Here is a 26,557-nt window from a genome sequence, read left to right as displayed (position 1 = left end):
TTTCAAAATTCTACAGGATGTAACATAAATATTGTTTTCAATATCCAACAATTTCCTGAAAGGCCGGCCTCTGGTACTGCAAATGTTCATGGGCGGCGGTAATTATTTAACATCAAGTGACCCGCCTGCTCGTTTGCTCACTATTTTTGTATATTAAAAAAAGCTTTATGTTTCTTACTTCGTTGGACCCTGGAGTCGGAAGGTCCTCGAGTAGGGACTGCATCTTAACAAACATAGTGTATGACCCCCAGTCAGTTGGAGCGACGACATCCAGAATGTGACATACATCCGTTGGACAGGATGCGAAAATTAAAACACAAAAAATATTTCCACATATTGTGTCCGTTACCGTTACGTGACTTTGAAACCATTAAACCGATGTGCCTCAAACTGGGTTCATTAGCAAAGCAATAATGCGAAGATGGTTTTAGACGAAAGAGAAAAAATAAATACGAAAGTATTTTTAGCCATGCCAAATATCAGCGCGATCGGAGACCGCATACTGGTAAAGGCAGTGTAGAACGAACTCCAGCCCGCTGGACTGATGATTTGAAGAAGGTGGCGGGGACACGCACAACAGACGGAAACGTTTAAGTGAGGAAACCAGCCCTGAGCGAAGAAGAATAAGAAGGTGGCGGGGAACGGGTGGATGAAGGCGGAGGACAGTGTTTGGTAGCGTGCTCTTGGTACCCACGTCATAATAACTATCTGCATACCAAACAGCCCGATCCGTCCAGTAGCTTGAGCTGTGCGTTGATAGATCAGTCAGTCAGTGACCTTTTCCTTTTTTATATATATAGATAACTAGCCTATCCCCGCGGCTTCGCCCGCGTGTATATAATATAGCCTATGTCACTCAGGAATAATGTAGCTTTTGGTGAAAGAATTTTCAAAATCGGTTCAGTAGTTCCAGAGATTACCCCCTACAAACAAACTTAACCACATTACTTCTTTATAATATTAGTATAGATAATGATTACAGCAGTTAATATCGTATGTTGGTATGGTATCTACCTACCTACCAACTTTCAAGTTTCAACAGTGTACTGTAATTACGTGGAAATTCTGAACAGCCTATACAAGTGATGTCGACAACCTTTGTTCGATGTTGACACTTGTACTGTTTCTACCCTCTAATGACTCCTCAGATGAATGCTATTGTATGGCCCTCCTTGTGAGTAGGTACTTAATCGTTGTCTATCTCGTAAGCGATATAATTAACATTTGTTTTATTTTTTTAGAATTATCTAACAATGAAAAAGAAAATAAATCTGCATAAAACGTAATTCATAACATAACATTATACTTACTTAAACTATCAATTTTTATTAATAAGACCGATATTACGTAGACCCAATACAATATATAATATATACAATATATATATATATATATAGAAAACCTAATACAATATAAATCTACACTAATATTATAAAGAGGAAAACTTTGTTTGTATGTTTGTTTGTTTGTACTGAATAGGCTCAAAAATTACTGGACCGATTTTAAAAATTCTTTCACCATTCGAAAGCTACATTATCCACGAGTAACATAGGCTATATTTTATTTTGGAAAAAAATAGGGTTCCGTAAGATTTTGGGTTTTTCGGACACAAGGTGTAAAAAATCAACCAGAAAAGTTACTTATTTTGCGTACGCTGCCTAAACTATAAAAGATAGAACCATAAAATGTTCTAATTAATTGTAGATCTTATAAATATCTACAAAAAAGTCCGCGACACACTATACCCATCTATGTCGAGTGAGGCACAGCAACCATTTTTTTATTTAAAAATCTTGAATTTTTTTTTGACTACATTTAAACGCGTTTATTTTACTCATGCTATTAATCCTTATCCAAATAAATGATTTCATCACTAAGAACAGTTTATGGAGATAATATTTGGTCTTTGAATGATTAAAATTGGACGTTTGGTTTTGAAGTTATGGCGAAATTAAAATATTACGATTTCTGCTGCACGGCCTGTTGTATATATTATTATATAAAGAGGTAATGTCGTTAAGTTTGTTTGTAGGGGGTAATCTTTAGAACTACTGAACCGATTTTAAAAATTCTTTCACCAGTAGAAAGCTACATTATTCCTGAGTGACATAGGCTATACGGGATCTTTAAAAACCTAAATCTACGCGGGCGAAGCCGCGGGGATCAGCTAGTATAATATAAACAAAATTAACTGTTTATACTGGTTATTCTTGATTTTGTATGAATATTATCGATCCTTGGAATGTTTTACCGTTAATAACCCTTACCAAAAGTCCCTAAATTAAATAACCCTTTCTAAATGTCTCTGTGTGCTACTCACAAATACTAACCACAAAAAAAACGCTTACAAATCCTTATCCACCTAACCCGCATTAACACAAACCCGGGATAATACCGCTTGATTACAAAAAAACACATAGGTATTATGCTCAAAATTACTGTACCCTTAGTATAAGACTACGTCTCACCAAACGTTGCTAGAATTCGAGAGTCGAAACAACATCAAAGTAAAATGGACCTAAAGATCCTTGAATCGAAGTCAAAAATTCTATGCCACTGATTTTAATTTCGCAACGTTTCCACTTCGAGAGCTGGCTGTAGACAAACTTGGCAGTTACGATCCAGTTTACTGTAACGCGGAAGTATATCGACACTCGAATACTATCAACGTTGGTGAGACATAAAATCTCGTACTAAGCGTACTATATAATTAATTGTTGGACACAGGTGGACCAAGAAGAAGGTGACTCCGAAGGGTCAGGAAGGTATGGAACCATACCCCCCTTCCCGCCTCCACCACCCGGCCTCGATGGTAAAATAACTTTGTTTTATTTTTTAAATGCATAATATTTAAAAAGAAATTTAAAAAAAAGTAATAAGTACCTAATTTTTTTGATTTTACCTGAACTTAGTCTCACCCAAGGTCGAAATATTTTTACATATACTTTTGAAGCCTCGTTGCTGTATCTGCTGGTTTATGTAACAATTTTTTAATAATACGTTTGATGTACTAGTGCTACAAATACCTACCTTAATAAGGATCAAAACTTTTTTTTTCGTAATTAGAAATCGATTTTTCACTAACTTTGCTACAATTTAATGTAGTCTAGGTGAACCCTGTTTTTTTTAAATAGAGCTTCACCGTATAGTACGCCAGAGGTCGAGATGGCAGTCAGGGTGGGGACGCCCCGCACACCCGCAAAGCCCCCGCGCTAACCCGGTGCGGCATAGCGCGGGTGATGTGCGGGTGTGCTTGGCGTCCCCCTGCCTCAACCCCGATTGCAATCTCGACATGTCGCGTACTACTTTACACGATTCTTTTAGTATCTGCGATCGGCGATTTAATATTTCTTTTCAGAAGCTCATAGTTATTATTGAACTTTAAACTTCACACATTTGATAGATGGGATGTATGTAGATGGGACTCATTCAAATGCAAGGTGAATAAAAGACTGACATCTGGCAACAAATCCAAAAGCAAGGAATCACTAAAACGCGATGTAGAATCGATGCATTCGCAAAATAGCTGAGCCCGATGCTAAAAGTATCGTGTTTAAGTTATGTAGGTACTTTGGCCCCAAATGTATATTTCTGGCCTGTAGACACAATAAACTACTGTAAGCATTACAGAGCACTATAAGTTATATCAAAAACCTATTACGAGGGACGGTTTCAGAGAAGAGACCGTGCGGTTACAGTGTTTGCCCGGATTAACGACTGTTTGCTTTACGATACGTAATTACCGAGTGACTTATGAACCCAACTACGCTATTAACAACTTTCTGTTTACATCTTAAGGGTGTCTTAGGTTACTATATTACGTTTACGTTTAATGACAACTAGCTTGAAACTGTAATAAAGTATACTCGTAACTCGTAATAGGTATGACGAGATAGGAGTCGCAAAAACGATTACGTGAGGGGTAGGTTTAAGTGCTATTTTTAATTATGCATTATTATTTTCAGGATACCCGCTGCGGCTTAGAGGTGAAAAAGGAGAACGGGGACCAAGGGCAAGATATCATCAATTTACATTTATTTTAATTCCATATTTTGTAGCACATTTTAACTAAAAGTATTTTTTAATTTTTAATAGGTCCATATTAATGAAAGTTAATTAATACAGATTTCAAAAGCGTGCCGGAAAAAATATTCATTTGTTATTTCAAATGCGTAAAGATTTTTAGATGTGAAAAAACGCTTTATAAATCTGGCGTGAATGTGAATTAATCCGGGAGCAAATAAAAAGCTTACGAATGAAAAAAAAGAGACGTGTTCGTTCGCCGGTTAACAAACATGTGGGATTGGAAGTTGGAACGCAAAATTCGCAGTTTTCACACAAAGGGCGGCCTCCATTGTTTTGCCACTCGATTTATTGTCTGTAGCGCCCGCCCCGTGTGCTTTCTTTAGTCACCACGATTTGGATACAACATTAACTGCCATCGTACCCAATCCTATGAACAGAGCATGGTCATTGCAACTAACTTCTGCATAATTAATAAGGCTGGAAACCTTCCACTATATTTGACGAGGAAGCTAAAATTAAACAATAGACCACATAATTTATAATACTGCACACGTGTTATGAACTGGCTAAGTTCAGGTGAATATTGTGCTGAATTATTAATATTCACCACAGAGTACTATGTACATAGGATATTCACAGAGTACCTACAGTGTTTCTAACTTTGGAATTTCATTTCATGGGATATTTATTGGTCTACCGTTACTCGCCGATGTAACGCTCGAATCCGAGCATTACCATTACAAGCAAATGCTCCTGGTCAGTACGCACTTTTATATTCTATCTTTAATTGGTCAATAGTGAACGCAGAACGCAGAGCTCTAACTCAAACTTTTGACTATAAATATTTCTTATAGCAGTCTTTACAGGGTTGGTTCCGACATGAATAATCCTTACCATGCGTCGGAGTAAGATCGTAGTCGAGTCGTACTTGATTAGAGAAAAATATCGTAACGGATTCGTATCGCATGGCTATACACGCTCTCAACGCCCGTACCATGATATAGAGTCATTATACAGCACTTAACACTGTTTTGATCATCCGTGCCTGATGGTACTCGTGCGAAGCCTACTCGAATTGGTTTGTAGCATGATTGAGTTTACCATTGCCGATATTATCTAGCAGGCGCTTTATGTAATAAAGTGTGATTACAGGTGATTTTCGTTTGATTTCATTTTTGATAAAGTGTTTTGTATTACACTCTTCAAATGTTACATTTACATTTTTATTGGGGTACAAATCTATACTTGTACTCGCGACTTCATCCGCGTGGACTATACAAATTTCAAACCCCTGTTTCACCCCCTTAGGGGTTGAATTTTTAAAAAGCCTTTCTTAGTGAATGCCTACGTCATAACTATCTATCTGCATGCCACATTTCGGCCCGATCCGTCCAGTAGTTTGAGCTGTGCGTTGATAGATCAGTCAGTCAGTGAGTCAGTCACCTTTTCGTTTTATATATTTAGAAGAGAAACAAAGGGGTAACATAATTACTGGGTGAGACAGTTTGTATGTATGGGGTAATCTCCGGAACGAATGATCCGATTATGAAAATCATTTTAATGATAGATAGCTATGCCATAAGCTACGAATAATTATCACACGGGCAAAGCCGAAGTCTACAGGTACTAATATTATATAGAGATAAAGTTTGTTTTCTTTGTAGGAAGTAATCTCTGGAACTACTAAACCAATTTTGAAAATTCTTTCACCAGTAAAAAGCTTCATTATTCCTGAGTTACATAGGCTATATTTTATTTTTAAAAATAAATCCCTACGAAAACTGTAATAAGCTACCTACCTACTCTATAACCGAATTAAGGTATGACTGAGCTCACAGAAATAATTATACTTATTTCTTTGTCTGAGCCAATCATACTTTATCTGAGTACCTCACCTTATCAAAGAAAATAATATGTTAATCGCTGTTCTTGCGTGAAAGAGTAATAAACCTACACAAACATACACACACACACACAAACACACGTTTTATTTGAGTTATAATACTATTATTTTTATAGGGTCCTCCAGGAGAGTCGATACGGGGGGCCCCCGGGCCACCAGGTCCACCAGGGGCTCCAGGCCAACCAGGCACCACGGCTCTTGCAGAAATCTCAGGATCTGGTGATGACGTAAGTAATTATAATATTATATACTGATATTATAAGTACCTATAGATATTTTAAAGAGGAAAGATTTGTTTGTTAGTGATAAACTCTGAAACTACTGAAATAATTCTTTTATACCTACATACTTCATACAGACGTAACATAGGCTATAAATTATATAAAGCAAGTATTTAATAAAAATACAAACCAGCCTTTAACCATTTCAAAACTGCAGTTTAGGTAGCCTGTAGGTACACTATTTTAGTATTGAACAAAGTTATGAAAGTGGCGGGAACAAATTTTCCACACAATGCAGTTACAATATTTGACCCTTTCCAGAATATTCGTACCAATTTCCTGAGTGTTACTTCCAAACGAAGCAAGAAAACTGCGGTTCAGTAAATTTGTGCGATCATAACCAGTGGCGTAGCTAGGCGTGGGCAAAGTGGGCCCTCAGGCCCCACGGCCTCGCACTCAAAGGTGCCTCGCGCTGAGAAAATTAAAATTCAAGACCCCTTTAGCAATACTTTCAATCGTAACAGGTTTAGCTGCAGAAAAATAATTACAAATTTTTAATTAATAGAGGACATCAGTAAAGCAAGAAGCCGAAAACATTACTTTTGTTAAAAATTAAATCACGCAAGTTACAAATAAAACCTTTTTTCAAATCGATGTACCTACTTAAATATATGCATTTCAATATTCTCCCACCGCGCATTTATATTTTTTCACTATTATGAGTAAGTACCATGTTGTTTCAAAGCATTTTTGGTTGGAAGATCTTGGTAACGAAAGAAATGGGGCCTCCCTGATGCGATTTCGGCAACGTCTATATTATTAGTCTACGCTACGCCTCTGATCATAACTTGGTTTACTATGCACTTGGCACCACTCCAATGCTAGAACTGAAGCAATCGATTCATTTGCTCTTCGATGGTTTTTGTCATAACGGAATGATGGTAGTTAGCATGTTCTACACGTTATGGTTTCATTTCCCATTCATGGAGATAGACCTCATGAAATTAGCCCATTAGATCTCTGGAATTTAAGATAATAATGATATCTTGAAATCATCATCATCATCATCATCAACCAATAGACGTCCAGACATAGGTCTTTTCTCGGGGCTACCACACGCCACAGTTTTGCGCCTCCTGAATCCAGCGGCCTCCTGCGACTCGCTTATTTTTATCCATCCACCTACAGGGGGTTTTCCAACGCTGCGCTTTCCAGTGCAACGTGATTGAAGGACAAACCAATAAACCAACCAACACACTTTCGCATTTATAATATGGGTAGTGAAATATGGGTAGTGACAATGTGGGTAGTGATTAGTGTGATTTATTGAAAAGCTGTGATAGCCTAGTGGTTTTTTTTTTTAAACTTGTCGCTGTGACAAGTGTCAGCGCACCCCTGACAAGATGTCAGAGACAAGCCTAGTGATTAAGACGTCCGCCTTCTAATCGGAGGTCAGGGGTACGATCCCGGGCACGCACCTCTAACTTTTCGGATCTATGTGCGTTTTAATTAATTAAATATTACTTACTTGCTTTAACGGTAAAGGAAAATATCGTGAGGAAACCTGCGTGCCTGAGAGTTCTCTATAATGTTCTCAAAGGTGTGTACTGTGTGAAGTCTAACCAATCCGCACATGGCCAGCGTGGTAGACTATGGCCAAAACCCTTCTCACTCGGAGAGGAGACCCGTGCTCAGTAGTGAGCTGGCGATGGGTTGATCATGATGATGATGATGATGATGATGAAAATCCAGGAACTGACCCACTTATTAATAAAAAAATCAATAAGTTTAAATATTTTCAAAATATAAAAATTGTATTGAAATGAAAACATAATATTTCCACAATCTCTTTTCTGAAAAATCCTTCGTTGTCGTCAGCAATAGGGTATTTTACTCTTTTGAAAAGTGTTTTAATTTGATCCTAAAGTGATAATAAGCCACCAAAAAAATTACATATTGCGTTTTAAGTTTTTACAAGAACATTATTGTCACCCAGTTAAACTTTGCAACTCAACTAATTGCCCGATAACCGGCTTCCTTACCCTACTTTATAGAATGTTACAAATGTAAATGTCGGACATAAACATAGTTAATTAAGAAAATACTTGACCTTTAAATTTTTGGATTATCAAGGTTTTTTTGTTTTTATAATAAGTATTTTAAATAATGTAGTAGGTATTTAGGTAATTTTCCATTGTTTTGATTTCGGTAATCTAAGTAGGTAATTACCAAGATGCTAGTCATATAAATTTTAATCTTTGCATGCAATCTGAACCAGAGGAATGTGGTAAAGGTTCGTATAAGTACCTACTAAATTCTGCAATGTTTTCGTGTTGTCCTGTGTACCCAAAGTTTATTCTTTCTAGCACATGAGTAGTACTTGTACTATAGTCTCATCTGTAACGTAGGCAAATCAGGATCAGGAATATCTAGACCAATACTAGACCAAAGGAAATCTTTTGTTTACAAAACGCCGTATTTTGCAACTTTTCGTCATAATATTATCAGTACCCTTCAGTACCCTTATTATAAATGTGGAAGTGTGTTTTTTCGTTGGTTTTTTGGTTTGTTGGTTTGTCCTTCAACCACGTCGCAACGATGCAACGGATTGACGTGATTTTTTGCATGGGTATAGATAAAGACCTGGAGAGTGACATAGGTTACTTTTATCCCTGAAAATCAAAGAGTTCCCACGGGTTTTTTTTTTTAAACCTAATTCCACGCAGACGAAGTCGCGGGCATCAGCTAGTAGGTTACATACAGACGGGTCACCGTATACCTACTCCTACCTATCTGGTAAAAAATTCCTGTGCACGTGTTTTTGATTAGTATAGGTACCTACTATGTGTAATCAATTACGTTTAATTAACACTTCTTATCTTTAAATTAATACAAGTTGTTTGATAAAAATATAATAATATTGTTATGTAGCATAATATTATGTACCTAGTTTACTAAATTTAGTAGTCGTGCAGAAATATATTTGAAAGGATTATTATTATTTACTAGGTGATGCCCGCGGCTTCACCTGCATTGATTTGGGTTTTTTAATATCCTGTGGGAACTCTTCAATTTTCCGAGATAAATAGTAGCCTATGTCCGTCCCTGGGATGCAAGCTACCTTTGTACCAAATTTCGTGAAAATCGGTTGAATGGATGGGCCGTGAAAAGCTAGCAGACATACACACTTTTGCATTTATAATATTATTAAGTATGGATTTGGTCACCATAATATAATGTAATAGTCTACTAAAACTTGCTAAACTTGAATCCTGGAATCACCAAGCTACTTGGTCTTACTCATCCCGGTAATATGCTATAGCCCCAAAAACTTAACTTAAAATTCAGAAATAACCAATCCAAGCAAACCTTGATTCGTCATCATGATCAACCCATTACCATCCCACTACTGAGTACGGGTCTCCTCTCAGAGTGAGAAGGTTACTTGCTTTAACGGTGAAGGAAAACATCGGGAGGAAACCTGCATGCTTAAGAGTTCTCCATGTTCTCAAAGGTGTGTGAAGTTTGTCAATCCGTATTAGACCAGCGGCCCGGCAGACTATGGCCTAAACCCTTCTCACTCTGAGCCTTGATTTTTTTTTCGTATACCTATTTCGAAATATTTTCCCTAGTATAGGACTCTAATGCTTACGACCGCGACTTCACACGCGTGGAGTTAGGTTTTTAAGCATCCCGTGGGAGCTCTTTGGTTTTCTGGGATAAAAAGTAGACTATGTCACTCACCAGGTCTTTAACTTGTATCCATGCAAAAAATCATTGATCCTTGCTACGCAACATCAAATCGCATCAAACACACTTTCGCATTTATAATAATATGGGTAGTAACTCGAGCCTATATGTATAGCGTAAGGCCACAGAGTAAAGATAGGGTCTTCCTACCTGCAGCTCAACTTAGAGTTAACAACATTTCTCCTTCCCTTCTTGCAGCAAATCTTCGGAGAGAACTACTCATCAGGTGGTCAGTGCGCCTGCAACTCTAGCGTCATACTAGCACTACTCCAAACACATCCAGAGCTACAAGGTCCACCTGGACCACCGGGCATGGTTGGAGCTGATGGTCGAACTGGGGCACCGGGAATCGCTGTAAGTATTTAACATATCGCTTCGGTTCGGTGATAGCCGTGATAGCCTAGTGGTTAAGACGTCAGACTTCTATTTGGGAGATTGGACGATCCCGGGCACGCACCTCTAATTCGGAGTTATGTGCGTTTTAACCAATTATATAGATAACACTTAATAACAGTGAAGGAAAACATTATTAACATTATTAACATTAAAATAAAAATTATGAGGAAAGGCATGCCTGAGAATTCTCCATAATGTTCTCAAAGGTGTGTGAAGTCTACTGATATGCACTGGGCCAGCGTGGCAGACTATATACTAAGTCATTCACATTTTGAGAGTAGAGCCTTGCTCAGTAATGGGCTGGCAATGGGTTGACCATGATGATAATGATTAGTCACCTGAAATAAATTTAAAACGACCTTGCAGAACATTTGCAATATAAAAAGAATTACCCCAGTGTGTTTATCCGCCCTTTGAATTACTCCATAATATTATTCCATAATAATAAATGGATGGATGGGTAAAACTTAGTGCGAACATTACAGAAGAGAGCTGGTACTGAAACCCAATTCTGAAGATCGTAATGTCCTATGAACGAAGCTGAAGGAACCTAAAGCAATGTGTCAATGTCAGGACATGATTATTGTGCATAATATACCGTTCAAATCAGTAATATTTGGACCATCCATTAATTTATATGGAATGTTCAAAGCTGTGACTGGATCGAGACAACATCATATAAAAACTAAATAACCTAATTAACCTTACCTGTGGGCTGTGACAGGGTCAGCCAGGAATGCCTGGAGAACGTGGACCAATGGGACTAAGAGGTGAAAAAGGTGACAGAGGAGACGACGGTCCTCGAGGACCGGAAGGTCACTCTGGTCCCAAAGGTGAACCGGGTGTTGATGGACGACCAGGCATTACAGGTCCTCCCGGGCCCCCCGGACTTCCAGGAACATCTGACTATAGTAATTTTGAGGTAAGTGCCCACATGACTATCTAGAATTTTTCAAGTCTAGCAGAAATTCGTATTGAAATGATACGATGCCATCTGCATGGACAATACGCCGTCCATTGTCTGTTTCACGCGAAATTTCAGCAACTTTTACTTGCACTTGCACATTTTAGAGCCACTCAGAGAATGTCCACATAGCTGCTTGAATTTGTCGGGTGGAGATTGAAGCAGAATTCTGGTATTTACTGCTGCTCTCACATTGGAGAGAGGGATAATGGATACGGACATCTAAAAAATTGTTTTACATACAAATAATGCAGATGTTTTAAAAGATTAATTTCGAAGAACGACGAACGAAACCTACATGCAGGATGTAACCAGAACGCTAGCAAAAACTTAGCGTTTTTGTTAAACTACTTAAACACAATCCAATGTCAATAACCATTTGCCTAGTTTTGTAGTTAAAGTGATTTAGTATTTTTCAAACCTGCAATGTATAGCGCGCAAAACTCAGGGCAATGCCCCACCTACGACGCGGCATTGACTCCGAGTGGCCTACTACGTAACGTTCGATGACCTCAAGCGTCAGTCAGATGTTTTATTTGCAATATATCGTGAACTTTAACTTTAACTTATTTTATTTTATTTTTTCTTTATTATACAAAAAAAAAAAAAAACTATCGTACAATTTTCCTATTCTTACAATTTACAACATCCATTTCAATGTATTATTTCTTATTTCTTCTTTTATGTCCTATATCACTTTAAATTTAAAAACTTTAAACACTTTATTTCATTTTATTTATCCATTTACTCGCCAACTTTATATATTCTATGCCACTGACGTTTAGGTAATATTTAAAAGGCGGTCACTGAAAATCAGCGTTGGGGCATCTGGTACCTCAGATATTTGCTCTAGAGGTTTGTGTCTGAGGGGCCCGACGTCTCAACACAAGCTGAGTGGCCTACCTGTTCGAGGTGTTGCACTGCTGTACAGGACGATATTGCCTACACCATGTACCACCTATATACCTCGAATAAACATTATACTATTCTATTCTATTCTATAACTTTTATAAATATAGGATTTTTTTTTGTGATACCATACCAGTAATCATTAGTACTGTCACCTGTCTTCGTTCTACCAGCGTTCTGGTTACACGCTGTACTTACTAATTTGTTTCAATTTAAAAACGCATGCCTTTATCGATTTTTCGGAAACTATGAGACTTATTTATCATGAAAATTATTTGTAATCAAAGTCGATTAAATTTATATCTACGATTGATAATAATGGTAGGTAACCTCAGATTACCGCTATCACAAATTTTATCTTACCACCAAGAATGCTGATGTCGTGCCTAAAATAAAATATGCAGATAGAAATAGAGAATAGAAGAATCTAGTTTAAGATTTTTAAATTAATTTTTGTCCTTGTGCAGTCAAATTGGAAGCCAAGGCAAATATACAAGGTAAGATCTTCGTTATGGATTTTCAGCAGTAGCTTATATCTCTCTCTAGCATGTAGCCTGAATGTAACCATAATCTGACTTATTATTCTAAACCCATATTTAACACATTACTATCTAGTGTTTAGGGTTCCGTACCTCAAAAGGAAAAAAGGACCCTTATACGATCACTTCGTTGTCTGTCGGTCGGTCGTGTCTGTCAAGAAACTTATAGGGTACTTCCGTTGACCTAGAATCATGAAATTTGGCAGATAGGTAGGTCTTATAGCACATGTAAGAGGAAAAATCCCAAAACCATGAATTTTTGGGTACATCACCAAAAAAAATTAAATGTGTTCATGAACAAATATTAGTATTGTCAATTTTCAAAGTAAGATAACTGTACCAAATGGGGTACCTGTACATTCTAAAACAGATTTTATTAATTTTTATGCATAATAGTTTTTGATTTATCGTGCAAAATGTAAAAAACATACAACTGTACCCTCGGTGCGCGAGTCTGAGGCCCGGCGCCCATTATCGGCATCGGCACGACTGAGGATTTTAGGTGGCAAATAGCAATATACATTAACATAATGACAATAAAGTAGAAATTTCCATTATATATGGTCGTTATAATAAAAATACCGCTTCGGTATGCTTGAGGCTGCTGTATCGGCAGCCTTAAGAATGCTTCGGGATGCTTCGGCATCCTTCGGTACGCCGCCGGCGCCGAGGCACGACTCGGGGATAGCTTCCAAAGGTTGTTCACCCAAAATCTTGATTGATTAGATTTCTCTTCTTCTTCAGCAAGAGCTGCTATGAGCACTAGATCCCAGTCCACCATATTAAATACAACTCAGACAACTAGCTTGTAACAACTCTGAGACTGTTTTGACGAGAAATACGATATTGAGACGCTTCGGCAAGCTACAGGACGCGGCATGCTGTAGGACGCCTCGTCATCCCTAAAAACGTTGCAGCATGCCAAAGCATAGTTTCCGACAGTGTGCGCTTGCATGTAGGATGCCGAAGGATCCTGTTCCTTGCCGATGCCGATAATGGGCGCCGGGCCTGACTCGCACTTGTCAGATTTTTTTTTTGGTTTTTTCTAAATGCAAAATACAACACGGACAGTATGAATTCATTTTTTGGGCATTTCATTTTTGAGTAACTTAATCATATGTAAGCAAACTTTTGTAATGTAGCATGTTGTAACAAACTTTGGGATGATGATCGACTATAATCGACCAAGTATTATAGGAACATGCTTCGATCGTCTGCGTACCTCAGCGCCACAAAAAATTTGTATGCATGTATTCACTCACATAATCACCCTAATGATAAGGTCGTCCTTTGTTTTTTTTTTTTAAATTTTGTTCCAAAAACATTTACAATAAAGAGAGAAAGATAGTAAAAGTGGACAGGGAAGCACTTATCTCTATGAAGAGATCTCTACCAGTGACCCTTGGCAGTGCAAGGGGTTGTAGAGGGAGTAGAATAGGTACCTACAAAAAGAAGATAGAAAGTTATTCATGAAAATAACGCAATAGATACTGTGTAACATTATATAATATACACATTAAAACAACTTGCATAAACATACCTACTTATTACAAAACTATTTATAATATACATATACTTAAAGTAACAAGTACAAGGTGTTTTAAGTATCTTTAAAGTTTAGTTAAATAAATAAAAAATAAATAAAATGACCCTGAGCGCCTTCTGTCGCATCATCGCACAACACAGTAACGAATTATGTTAGTAATTCCTTGACGGTCAAGGCTGTCTCTTTGTGAAACGAGCTTCCCTCGCAAATTCATCGTGCTGAATCCCTTAAAATTGATGTCAAAGATCATTACCTGTATCATCAGTAATTCAGTAACGACTTATGTTTATTATTTAAATCTATTTATATGTATAAATACCTGTGTAGTCTTATGTGTGTTTATTATATTTATTTTGTACTAGCTGCCCTGGCGAACTTCGTTCCGCCTAACAGTCGATTCAAATTTTTAAATTTTTCTCTCCGTAAGAACCATCCTCGTACTCAAGGAATATTATAAAAAAAGAATTAGCGAAATCGGTGCGGCGGTTCTCGAGATTTGCAATGAGCAACACATTTGGTGATTCATTTTTATATTATAAATACATTAGTGTATTAATATTATGTTAATATTATATTATATTGTTTAGTTTATTCCACTATTAGTATTAAGGTTTATCATTATATCACCTCCCACTGTCCATTTGTTCGTTTTCTCGATAGCGTTAAGGTTGTCTGTCTGGAAGAGATCGCTATTTAGCGATAAGACCGCCCTTTTGTACCTACATAATATTCTTAAGTTCCTTTTTTTTGTAACCTGTCATTTGTGTTTTGTGGTACAATAAAGTATATACATAGGTACAATACATACACAGTGTCTGCAAGTTTATATAAAGAAATATTTGTTTTCAACAAACAAACCACTTCAACAAACTTTAGAACGACTTTCGCTCTTGATAGATGTACATCGGGGAAGGAGGAGATAAGGAAATTTATTATAGCGCGTCGCCAAAAGTTTGCGCATATCTGAAAATAATTTCTCTGTAGTCGAGTAAATCATTATAAATTTTGGAAGAGAAATTTGTTGTTTCACTTAAAGTTTCATTGTTTCCACGATAATAAAGTTGGAAATTCTAAAACAAATTAAGTTTATTATTCATCTACCTACTACAAGATACTGCTACTCTACGTCTGGATAAAGTAAGATTTAGAATATAATAAACAAGTAAATTAACATACATACATGTAAGTTAATTTACTTCTACTGCTCCACTTAAAAGTAATAGGTAAGTTTGCCAACTTACCTATTACTTTGAAGTTTTATTTTACTTACAGTACCAATACTAATTCAAAATTGTTAAATCCTGCATCCACACATTTTTTCTGCAGCGACAAAAAATGTATATATATTATTACGATTTTGTCAACCACCCTTTTTAACATCAAATTAAATAGTTGGCTAGGATCCAACTAAATTAAACTGGTGTCCAAAGATGAAAAAAATCGATTAAACTTTTGAATCGTCAAATGCATCTCCCACTGGTTTGGAATGCCTTTCCTACCGATAAGAACCAGCAAGAAAATCGGCGGTTGCTCTTTTCAAAGAATAATTACAGTATTAAGAGATCGCATATGTCTACTACAAGATGTTAACCTAAATAATAATGGGTACCTTAGCCTATTAGTTATGTAACTATTAATTCATCTTAGTGGATCGGCAACTAAGCTGCCTACTAAAGCTAGTTATCCTATTGTAACCATGTATGACATTTGTATATATCTGATTAATTTGATGCAAGCAAGAGACCATTAAGCTGATTTCGTACTATGGGTTATAAATTGTATTATAGTCCGATCAATATTGGCGTTCCCAACATTCGTACGAATTTTTACTAAAAAAGTTTCGGGAACGCCAATATTGACCGGACTATAATATAATATTTTATGTCCCGTATAGTTTGAAATAAGCTTTAAACCTTGATACCTATCACCTAATCAATCAAAACACTAGGACCACGGAAATCAGAATTAGGAGATAGGATGCCAGTAATCATATCAAAAATTATGAAGATAAAGTAAAAACATTGAATTATAGGAATCATTGTTGGGATCCTACGGTGGTGCTATTGGCAGACCAGGGGCTCCGGGACCTAAAGGTGATGCAGGTCAGCCAGGACCCATCGGATTGCAAGGAGAGAGAGGATTCCCTGGCCAAAAGGGGGAGAGAGGTTATCTAGGACAAACCGGACCTAAAGGAGACCGTGTAAGTCAAAAACATTAAAAGAATATTAACTTAATGGATTCTTGATGACTACAGATACCTTGCCTGATTTCGAATTGGGATAGTTATTGAAAACGCTTTTTAATGCTCAAATGGACATTAGAATAACATCAAAGTGCTATTAAAATAAATTATAATGTTATTTATTTTATATTAAAATAAATTATAATGTTATTTATTTTAAATGTAAATGCTAATTTATTTTAAATGCGATCCTAAAATTTTTAAAGATTGACCAAGTGCCCACTAACAATAGAACTCGCAGAAGTTTCTTCGAGTTTTTACACAGTATAAGTCCTTGTACTGTGTAAAAACTTGAAGAAAGTCAACTTTAGCTTCGTTTAGCAAGTAAAACTTGCTAATTTAATTAATGCTGTTAATTTTTTCATGGAAGTTAGAGTTCCATTCTAAATAATAGGGGAAAACATTTCAATTCTAGTTAAATCTCGTTGGCAGATTCAAAACAAAGTTAGCAAACATAAGGCCAGTACCTATATCTACATAGTTTTTTCATTCGTTTGATTGTAGGGCTATACGGGATCCAAAGGTGACCGAGGAATAAAAGGCGATCGAGGCACTTCAGGATTAGATGGTCGACCTGGACTTCCAGGAGCTAACGGGCGATTTGGCGAAAAGGGGGAAAAGGGTAAAAAAATCAACAAAATAGCTAAAATTACTTATAAAATATTGATATATATGCTTTACAGCTAGCAGCTACACTTTAAGGAATTTATTAACGCTAACTATATCTTGTTCATTCTAAGTGAATACAGAGGTAGTCACTTAGAATGAACAAGATATAGGTATGTGTTTCAACGATCGAATTTATCAACGATAGCGAGATCTAAAATCTCACTAATGTACAAACTTGTTCTACCAGTACCAATAAAAATTTATATATTTTTAAAGAAGGTCAATAGAATATAGAAAAATCGACGTATATAGCAAACTGTGGTCAAATCGGTCATATTGTGTGTTATTATTCAAAGGCATTAATTATAGGAATTTAAAGGCATTAAAATTATGGTGGCGTTAGACCGAGAACTGTGGGTTTCCGCTAATTCAGAAATTTTGATTTATAGTTACCTGCACGGCTAGCATGGGCCGAAGATAAAAATTATATCCCCCGATTTTATCCACTGTAGGCGTCAGGAAAAATGAGCTGTCTGTCTGTGTTACCGCACTGTTCGCCATTCATTTGTTTGTTTCCCACTCTATTAAAAAACTATAACACTGTTGTACAGACATATCCCCTCTATAAATGTACTTGAAAGCTTTTTACCTGACACCAACTTGTGTACAAAATTCTACATTTTCATCATCATCATCATCATCATCATCAACCGGTAGACGTCCGCTACTGGACATAGTTCTCTTGTAGGGACTTCCACACGCCACGGTCTTGCGCCGCCTGAATCCAGCGGCTCCCTGCGACTCGTGTTATGTCGTCCATCCACCTAGTGCGGGGTCTTCCAACACTGCGTCTTCCGGTGGGAGGTCGCCATTCTAGCACCTTGGGACCCCAACGCCTATCGGTTTTATGAACTATGTGCCCTGCCCATTGCTACTTCAGCTTCGCAACCCGTCATTCAATGAAATTCTTCATTTTAAAACGGTATAATTACTCTTTAGGTGAACAAGGAATACCCGGTCCACCAGGCCCTCCAGCTTTGCCAGTAGGCGTCCTCGCTTCAGAAGAGTCAGAGTTCCTATCAGCCGGTAGGTACGATCTTGACAATAATGACCTCATTATAGTAAAATCGACGGTATACGCTAGTTAAACGGTAAAATTGTTTCAGGTCGACTCCAAGTGACCAAAGGCGATAAGGGCGAAAAGGTTAGTGAACGATAAAATGTGATTATAAAATTTCAGTTCATTTTATGGACTGAGTTTGTATGCTTACTCTTTACAAGTACATTCCAAACACTTTTTATTAGTTGAAAAGCGTGGTTATATCTACGAATAACAACATTTATATTAGGTATATCACACCAAATCACTAAATCACCTGAAATTACGGTTTTGCTTTAGAGCAACTAGCTACGGCTAAAGTTTCGCACTAAACCTGACCGTTTGAAAATTAGGATAGATTTCTAAATCTTCTAAAAACGTTGAGAAAATCTGGCATTAAATTGATAAATATAAATTAGTATGACATGCATAGTTATTACATAGATCTATTTTTTGTAATCTGTGTTTTGTGGTGCAATAAAGAATGTACATACAATACATACATAATTTTTTATTTTGAACAGGGTGAAAAAGGAAGCAATGGTAACGATGGTACTCCAGGATTTCCTGGTAAAGATGGGAAGAATGGTGAACGTGGCGATATCGGTCCATCGGGAATGCCTGGTATCGCAGGACCACCTGGCTCATCAGGCTTGAAAGGAGATAGAGGAGAACGTGGTCCTCCTGGTCCTGTCAGTATAACATCAGCTACCGGCTCTGACATTATGACTATCAAGGTATTTATGCTTCTGGTCCTTCTTTCTTCTAGTGCTTCTACTATATTATCATTAAATTTTACACAAATGTGTGTTTGGCTATTTTTTCGCGCGACCCACATAGATTAGTAGACTTTGCGGGTTAGCTAATTCTCAGTACAAAATTATTCAATCAGGCTTAAATATTGCTCCAACTTTAGTCAAAATCAATCCTCTTGATGTCGAGCACCAGCTTTAGCTAAATGTAACTATTTGGATAACTTAGTGAACCTATTTACCTACTGGGAATACGCAGATATTTAGGAGTTAACCAAGAGTTAATCAGAACTATTTATTTAGGGCGAAAAAGGAGAACCTGGCTTAAGGGGTCGAAGAGGAAGGCCAGGTCCACCAGGTCCACGTGGACCACAGGGTCTGCAAGGTATACCTGGTAAACCTAGTGACAAAGGTGACATTGGTTTACCCGGATGGGCAGTAAGTTTGCTTTAAATATTTTGCTTACAAATAATATCCACAAAAAAATGAATGGTTTATAAAGTATATTATAACAATTATTAATTTAGTTTAATTTGTTACATGCTGATCAGAATATGAAGGTACTTATAATTAATAACATTATGAGCCGCAATAGCTTTTCATTTTAGAAATAATAGCCTTTATAATTATTGAAAACAATATTACAGGGTCGGCCCGGAACATTAGGACCTCCTGGCGCTCCAGGACTCATCGGACCGAAAGGAGAAAAAGGCGATCCAGGAATAAACATTTTAGATGCTTCTATTGTAAGTTTCGTTTCCATAGTCTTATTTAAATAATAATAATACGTAACGCCTTTGGTGGGGGTTTCATCTTATCACCTCAAGCTTGAAGCTATCGACTAGACTATTAGTACATAGTCTGGCACTAATTCAAACCTTAAAAACTCAATGTCTTTTCATTAATCTTTAATCTCAAATACACAAACTACGGTATTTAGATACACGGAAAATTTTATTACAGCACAAAATGACAAGTGCTACACTAATTAAAGTTGTCTTAGGCGGAAACAGGAGGTAAAAACAACAGTGGTCGGTGCACAAAGCAAAACAACTAATACACAAAAAACATATAAATTATTTTATGATGATGTGCTTGTTGATTGAGAGTATTACAATCAAACTTAATTAATTGTAGAAAATTGCTTTAACAATGCAGTTCAAAGGCGAAAAAGGTGATCGAGGCTACGATGGTACGCCTGGTCCAAAAGGGGCCCAGGGTCCACCAGGCCCCGCTGGACCACCTGGCCCTAAATCTGATCCAGTCCAGTTTGTACCCGGGCCACCTGGACCACCTGGTCCTCCAGGACCACCAGGGACTCCTGGAATATCAATCGTTGGACCAAAAGGTGAACCCGGTGTCAGCTTCGTTGAAGAATATCCGGTACATGGAAGTACAAAGTACTATGGCAAACCAGGTGGGATGGGCTTTTTAATAATTTTCTGCTCAATCTGTTTCACTTAGTATCTGCTAATTGCCAACTGAAAATATTACTTAAGTCCCTAGATTTTTTTTAACAATAGTGGCGTTACTCAGTAGTTTTTTCTTTAAATCGTTACAATTATTACAATAGGTACCTAGTACCTACCTATATTGCTTTGTCTGACATTCTCTTATTTAATGCACGCTGCTGGATTTAGTTGTAAAAAGTCCTTTAGACCAACTGAAAGAAAAGGCTCTGAAAGAATTACATGATCTGAAAGACAGAAATAAAGAAAATCCACGTAAGTATATTTATCACGATTAAGTCTTATCGGTTGACCTTTGATTCATTGAAATTGAAATTGGAATTATTTATTTCAATTTTAATTATTTATTTATTTCATATTATTGTCTAGAGTTGCGAAGTGCTTATGTAATTTCTTGTTAAGCTTACCTCTTATAAAGTGTTAGTAATAAATAATAATATATAACATGTTTGCAGCTTCATCCAAATCGGAATCCAGGGCACACCATGATGAGTCTAATGCTAGTAAAAATATATTAGGTGCTGCAGTATTCCCAACGACTTCAGACTTGATGAAGGTATGCCAACTTTTATACGTATCCGTACTTCTGTACCTAACGTTATGAATCCCGTGTGTCTTTCTCTTTATTTGTTTGTTACCGGGAAACAAAAGCACAAAATAGTGTGATAAAAGGTTTATACAGATTTTCTAAAATCTTATCTGCTTCAATGAAAAATAAAAGTACTGAACAGTGAGATAAAAAGGCTAGGTACCTAAGTTAAGACTTCATGGAGAGAAAAATAACACTTTATATTTCTTTTTCGATATTATGATGGATCTACGACAGATTATGCAAATAAAAATAGATTAGAGAAAAGATTATAGAATATTAATATGGAACGTAACGAACGACATGTGATTTTCAGATAATAAAATTGATAATAATAAGTTTTATCTTTACTTAATTGTTGTCTATTTAGCTAGCCTCAACAAGTCCTGTGGGCGCACTTGCGTATGTGGTCGAAGAACAGGCTTTATTCGTCAAAGTCAACTCAGGCTGGCAGTATGTTATGGTAAGTTACCTTTGATGCCTTTATTGATATTTTGCAGACTTTAGTAGATACATAATATACTGGGCTATGCCTAAGAGAAAACGTATAAGTAGTACATGCAAAATCGCAAGTTTCTAGACCCTTTAAGTTTAAGTCGTAAAAACCACGTTCTTCTTTTCAATAGAACTGTCTAATATTATAATAGACTGTCTAATATTAAAGCCCTATTTTAAACCCTGGGGTTGAATTTTCAAAACTCCTTTGTTAACGGATGCCTACGTCATAATAGCTATCTGCATGCCAAATTTCAGATATATAATATTCAGAATAGATCAGTCAGTCAGTCCGGCGGTCAGTCAGTCACCTTTTCCTTTTATATATTCAGATTTAGATTTAGATTATTCATTCAATATTACATTTTAATATTTATTTTAAAGTTGGGGTCACTGGTCACTCAAAATATACCGGTAACTGCTGCCCCGACTCCAGCTACCCCGCCGATGCCCGCAGCCAGCCTGGTGCATATGCCGCCAATATCGAACATGATTGACAACTCCATACCTATGGGACCAAGCGTAAGTAAACATCAGACAGGACATTATAATCTCGGTAGACCTGGAGGGCAACAAAACTTGAAGACTTAGAACATTTAAATTTCTATAAGACGCAATGACGTAATTCCATTCCTCAAGCAAACCCAACCAAGCTGCAACAGTTGAAGTCTCAGAATCTGTAGAACTACTTATCTAAAGGCAACTTCAAGACTCATCAAGACTGACGAACATTTGAAACGTTTGAATTTCAATTCAAATTTTTTAAGTTTTTATTTCATGGTCTGGTCAAGATTGAGATCACTAAGGACTTAATAAATTTTCTTTGTTTTATATTTTATGTGGCTAAGTGAAAGAAGAGTGTGTGTGTTGAGAATACTGCGCCTTCTAGGCAAGCAAGCTCCACATTAGGCTACATCATCAACCGTGGTGTGTTTTTTTTAATTTATAGACTAGGGCTTGGCTGCAATCAGATCAAGTGATGATGCAGCCTAAGATGGAGCGCGCTTGCCTAGAAGATGCCGTTTCACTCTTGACTTGAAGGTACCCATATTAAAATTGGAGGGGAACTGATGCTGGAAGCGTTATCTTAACCTAGCGGTTTGAATTAAAAACCAGCAAGCAAATATTTTCGTACATGTCCGTGAAATTTTGAATACATACGGGTGCAGAACTTGGCGATGCCTTGTGGTGTGATAGCAGTTAAGCGCATCACTATATAGTTAAAAAAAGTTTTCTTCTTTTTTATTTGTACAGCTTCGTCTGATAGCTCTCAACGAGCCTCTATCGGGCAACATGCACGGTGTACGTCGAGCAGACTATGCTTGCTACAGACAAGCGCGGCGAGCTGGATTGAAAGGAACGTTCAGAGCTTTCCTTACTAGCAGGTTACTTTTCTTCTAGACTAGTTTTAGTTATCGCTCATTACATCATAACAGATCAAGACCTATTCAGGAATTCTTCTTCGCAATAAAATACTTCTACTTTTGACTTTTCTGTTCTAGACTAGCTTTAGTTATCACTCCTGGGTTCTATATTAAAATCATAATATCTTAACTCATGAAAGTCAACTTTATAATAGATCAAGACTTTACTACCGGTTTAGGAAGCAGATTATGATTATGTCAATGTAACTAACCCTTCTATTTTGGGGACAGCAAAATGGAAGGACCAATACTTCCCTGCAACTTCGTAAAATTCTTCTATTACATATCTCTCTTCTAATTCTCGGTTTAATTCCTATGGCTGAAATAAATTTTCATTCCGGATGTTATAAATACCATTTTCTAAATAAAATTACTTATATAATTTAAGAAGCTTACGATTAATTTGTCTTTCAGAATTCAAAACCTCGATGCAACTGTTAGATATGCTGATAGACACTTGCCTGTTATAAATATACAAGGTGAAACGATCTTCAAATCGTTCTCAGAGATATTCGATGGCAACGGCGGAACTATGGTGGGGCCTTTAAGAATTTACAGTTTTAGTGGAAAAAATATTATGACGGATTCAAATTGGTAAGCAACTTAATAGTAGGTAGGTAAGTACATTTATAACGTAAAATCCAAAATCATTAATATTTAAATAGATTCTTGTAATGGCATATCGCAAAGAGTGAAAACAAGAAATTACTGATTTTATTGATATTGAATAGATACTATTTTGGAAGATACAAGGAGGCCTCATGGAACTGATATCTAAGAAATTCAAATTATTATTGAACCGTTCATCCGTAGTCATATTGGTGTATATCCCACTCTATTCATCCGGGTAATAAAAAGTGGAATCATAATGTCACCTGTGCAGCCAGTAAATCCAGTATTTTTTAAAATTTAATAGAATTTGAAGTAGGTACATACCTACATATATTATAAGGAAGGTGTAACTAGTTTTAAGTAAGCGCTTTTAGTTTTCAATGTTTATATTTTTTAAATTTTAATTTCGATGGCTTTGAAATCGTTCGCTTGGTGAAATAAAGATGATTTCAGGCCTCAAAAGTTAATATGGCACGGCTCACATGCAAGCGGTGAGAGAGCCCTCGACACCTTTTGCGAAGAGTGGCAGAATGGGGATCCAACGAGTAGGGGTATGGCGGCCTCACTTTACTCCCATAAGCTGCTCTCGCAGGAGAGGTAATATTCACACTATTCATTATATCCATACTAATCCATTCTTCTATACTAACTCGTTGACCTGAAGCCCATATAACCGAGAGGTTGGTGGGGCCATGGGAAGTGGAGGGTTGTCCCCTGGTAACCCGTTCAGTTGGCAAGAGAATCACCGCCGGTCGGCCATTGCTTAGCACAGTATTACTACTTGGGTGCTATGAGTTCGGTGGTGGTGGGGGAATTTTTTTTTTCGTGGTGGTGGGATTTTTAATAGATAACTTTAATAATATTAACAACTGTAACTTTATCTGTTATCAATTACGATATGTAGGTGATAATAGCACACGAGTAGATATCCCTAATAGTATTTAGAATATAGATAATCCGGCGTCCGTGGTTCCTGCCATAATATGGCAGGAACCAAGGCATTTAGATTATAGGTATATTATACCTATAATCTAAATGCCTTCAAGACAACAGTGAATCGGCATCTTCTAGTCAAACGCGCTCTAACCTAGACCTCGTCATTGCTCTTTATTAGGCACCTAACTAGGTAATATACAAAAATACTAAATAAGCCGCAACTTTTTTCTTGCAAAATTTTACCTTTAGGTACAAAATGATAGGCTTAGGTAGTTCGGGACAAACCACTAGTTTTAATAAAACGAACCGAAAATACTGAATTAAAAAACACAATAAAAATTTTGGCAGTTTATATCATAATATAATATTAATACTTTAATTAGCTAAACTAAATGTCTGTTTTATTACATTTTATATTACCTTAGTATAGTTACAGAAAATATTTTAGAAACATAGGTAATAAAAATAATAGGTAAACTTTTGTAGGCATTATTAAATTTTATCACCGAATTTTATTACATTTCTCATAAAATACCTAAATAAGTAATAAGCATAGTCAAGAGCAAGGGCGAATAACAAGTTTTTGTTGAAAAGTTATCAATTTATTAGGGTTCCGTACCTCAAAAGGAAAAACGGAACCCTTATAGGATCACTTTGTTGTCTGTCTGTCTGTCTGTAGGTCTGTTGGTCTGTCAAGAAACCTACAGGGTACTTCGCGTTGACCTAGAATCATGAAATTTGGCGGGTAGGTAGGTCTTATAGCAGACATTCGGGGAAAAGTCTGAAAACCGTGAAATTGTGGTTATATCACACAAAAAAAAATTGTCATGAATTAGTAACTATTTTCAATTTTCGAAGTAAGATAACTATATCAAGTGGTGATCTTATAGCTGACATTTGGGAAAAAAACTGAAAACCGTGAATTTAGGGTTAGATCACACAAAAAAAAAATTGTGGTCATGAACTAATAATTAGTATTTTCGACTTTCGAAGTGAGATGACTATATCAAGTGGGGTATCATATGAAAGGTTAACCTGTGCATTCTAAAACAGATTTTAATTTATTTTTATACATCATAGTTTTTGAATTATCGTGCAAAATGTCGAAAAAATACGACTGTAGTACGGAACCCTCGTTGCGCGAGCCTGACTCGCACTTGGTCGGTTTTTTTTTATTAAAACGATTAAAATTACCTACCTAGCTGATACATAACTATAGTATTCATATCATATACTTAACTACACGATTTGTTATCAGCTATCACTAATATCTGATAATGATAGTAAAAAATTACCTGAGAGTGTAAAGTCGTATGTGGAAGAACTGGTCGGATTATTATCCCAAGAAAACCCATACCTACTAAGTATTAATGTAATGAAAATCACACTGCAGAGAAAGATTATAATACATTAATTTGCATAATATATTATGAAACATAGCATACCATTGGTACTAGATAATGCTGGCGACTTTGTCAGCGTAGGTTTTGGTTTTTTCCTCCCGTAAGAGCTTTTTGATTTTCCGGGATAAAAGTAGCCTTATTAGTGCTAATTCCATCTTCGGGTTCTAAGTTAGCTCTGTATGAAATAGATGATGTCCGCGACTTCGTCGGCGTGGATTTAGCTTTCTTAAAATCCCGTGTGAACTGTTTAATTTTCCGGGACAAAAAATAACCCATGTCCTTTCCCGGGATACAGGCTATCTCCGTACTAACCGTCAAAATCGGTTACATGGATGGGCCGTGAAAAGCTAGAAGACGGAAAGACGCACTTTCGCATTTACATTATTAGTATGGATTTTAATTTAATGTTTTTTTTATTTAAGTTTATTTAATAGAATAATTGTCTATTTAATTAATATTTTCCTATTTAATAAATAAATAATTTAAAACAAAAAATAAGATGGAAGTATATATCGTTAATACTTTGTATTATTGGTTTTTGTACAGGTACCCATGCAACAACCATTTCGCAGTGCTATGCATCGAAGCCACATCACATATGAATATACGGAGACGAAAGAGAAACACGCTAAGGTACAAGGAACACTTTTAAAAATTCAACTCTAAAGTTTTG

The 26,557-nt window shown here is 36.6% G+C and overlaps 1 protein-coding gene across 9 annotated transcripts in view; it reads left to right on the top strand.

The window, feature by feature from the left end:
• The window catches only part of LOC117988160 (collagen alpha-1(XVIII) chain-like), a 196,824-nt gene that overhangs the window by 166,575 nt on the left and 3,692 nt on the right, over positions 1-26,557 (top strand). For 4 of the 9 annotated variants that reach the window (XM_069503081.1, XM_069503080.1, XM_069503077.1 and 1 more), the window contains 23 exons: positions 2,728-2,812; positions 3,966-4,012; positions 6,046-6,156; positions 8,429-8,443; positions 10,099-10,254; positions 11,021-11,218; positions 12,637-12,666; positions 16,287-16,454; positions 17,001-17,118; positions 18,105-18,191; positions 18,272-18,309; positions 18,729-18,941; positions 19,260-19,394; positions 19,604-19,702; positions 20,115-20,373; positions 20,597-20,680; positions 20,881-20,981; positions 21,385-21,477; positions 21,894-22,031; positions 22,764-22,894; positions 23,348-23,527; positions 23,999-24,142; positions 26,431-26,517. In XM_069503081.1, the coding sequence (XP_069359182.1) occupies positions 2,728-2,812; positions 3,966-4,012; positions 6,046-6,156; positions 8,429-8,443; positions 10,099-10,254; positions 11,021-11,218; positions 12,637-12,666; positions 16,287-16,454; positions 17,001-17,118; positions 18,105-18,191; positions 18,272-18,309; positions 18,729-18,941; positions 19,260-19,394; positions 19,604-19,702; positions 20,115-20,373; positions 20,597-20,680; positions 20,881-20,981; positions 21,385-21,477; positions 21,894-22,031; positions 22,764-22,894; positions 23,348-23,527; positions 23,999-24,142; positions 26,431-26,517 (2,717 nt within the window). The remainder of the gene's footprint in view (positions 1-2,727; positions 2,813-3,965; positions 4,013-6,045; positions 6,157-8,428; positions 8,444-10,098; positions 10,255-11,020; positions 11,219-12,636; positions 12,667-16,286; positions 16,455-17,000; positions 17,119-18,104; positions 18,192-18,271; positions 18,310-18,728; positions 18,942-19,259; positions 19,395-19,603; positions 19,703-20,114; positions 20,374-20,596; positions 20,681-20,880; positions 20,982-21,384; positions 21,478-21,893; positions 22,032-22,763; positions 22,895-23,347; positions 23,528-23,998; positions 24,143-26,430; positions 26,518-26,557) is intronic. The other 5 variants (XM_069503074.1, XM_069503075.1, XM_069503079.1 and 2 more) reach the window with 5 other exon arrangements.

This window comes from Maniola hyperantus, chromosome 14 (assembly GCF_902806685.2).
Source record: "Maniola hyperantus chromosome 14, iAphHyp1.2, whole genome shotgun sequence".
Lineage (NCBI taxonomy): Eukaryota > Metazoa > Arthropoda > Insecta > Lepidoptera > Nymphalidae > Maniola > Maniola hyperantus.
Note: the sequence above shows the minus strand (reverse complement) of the source record. Positions and strands in the feature narration are given on the sequence as shown.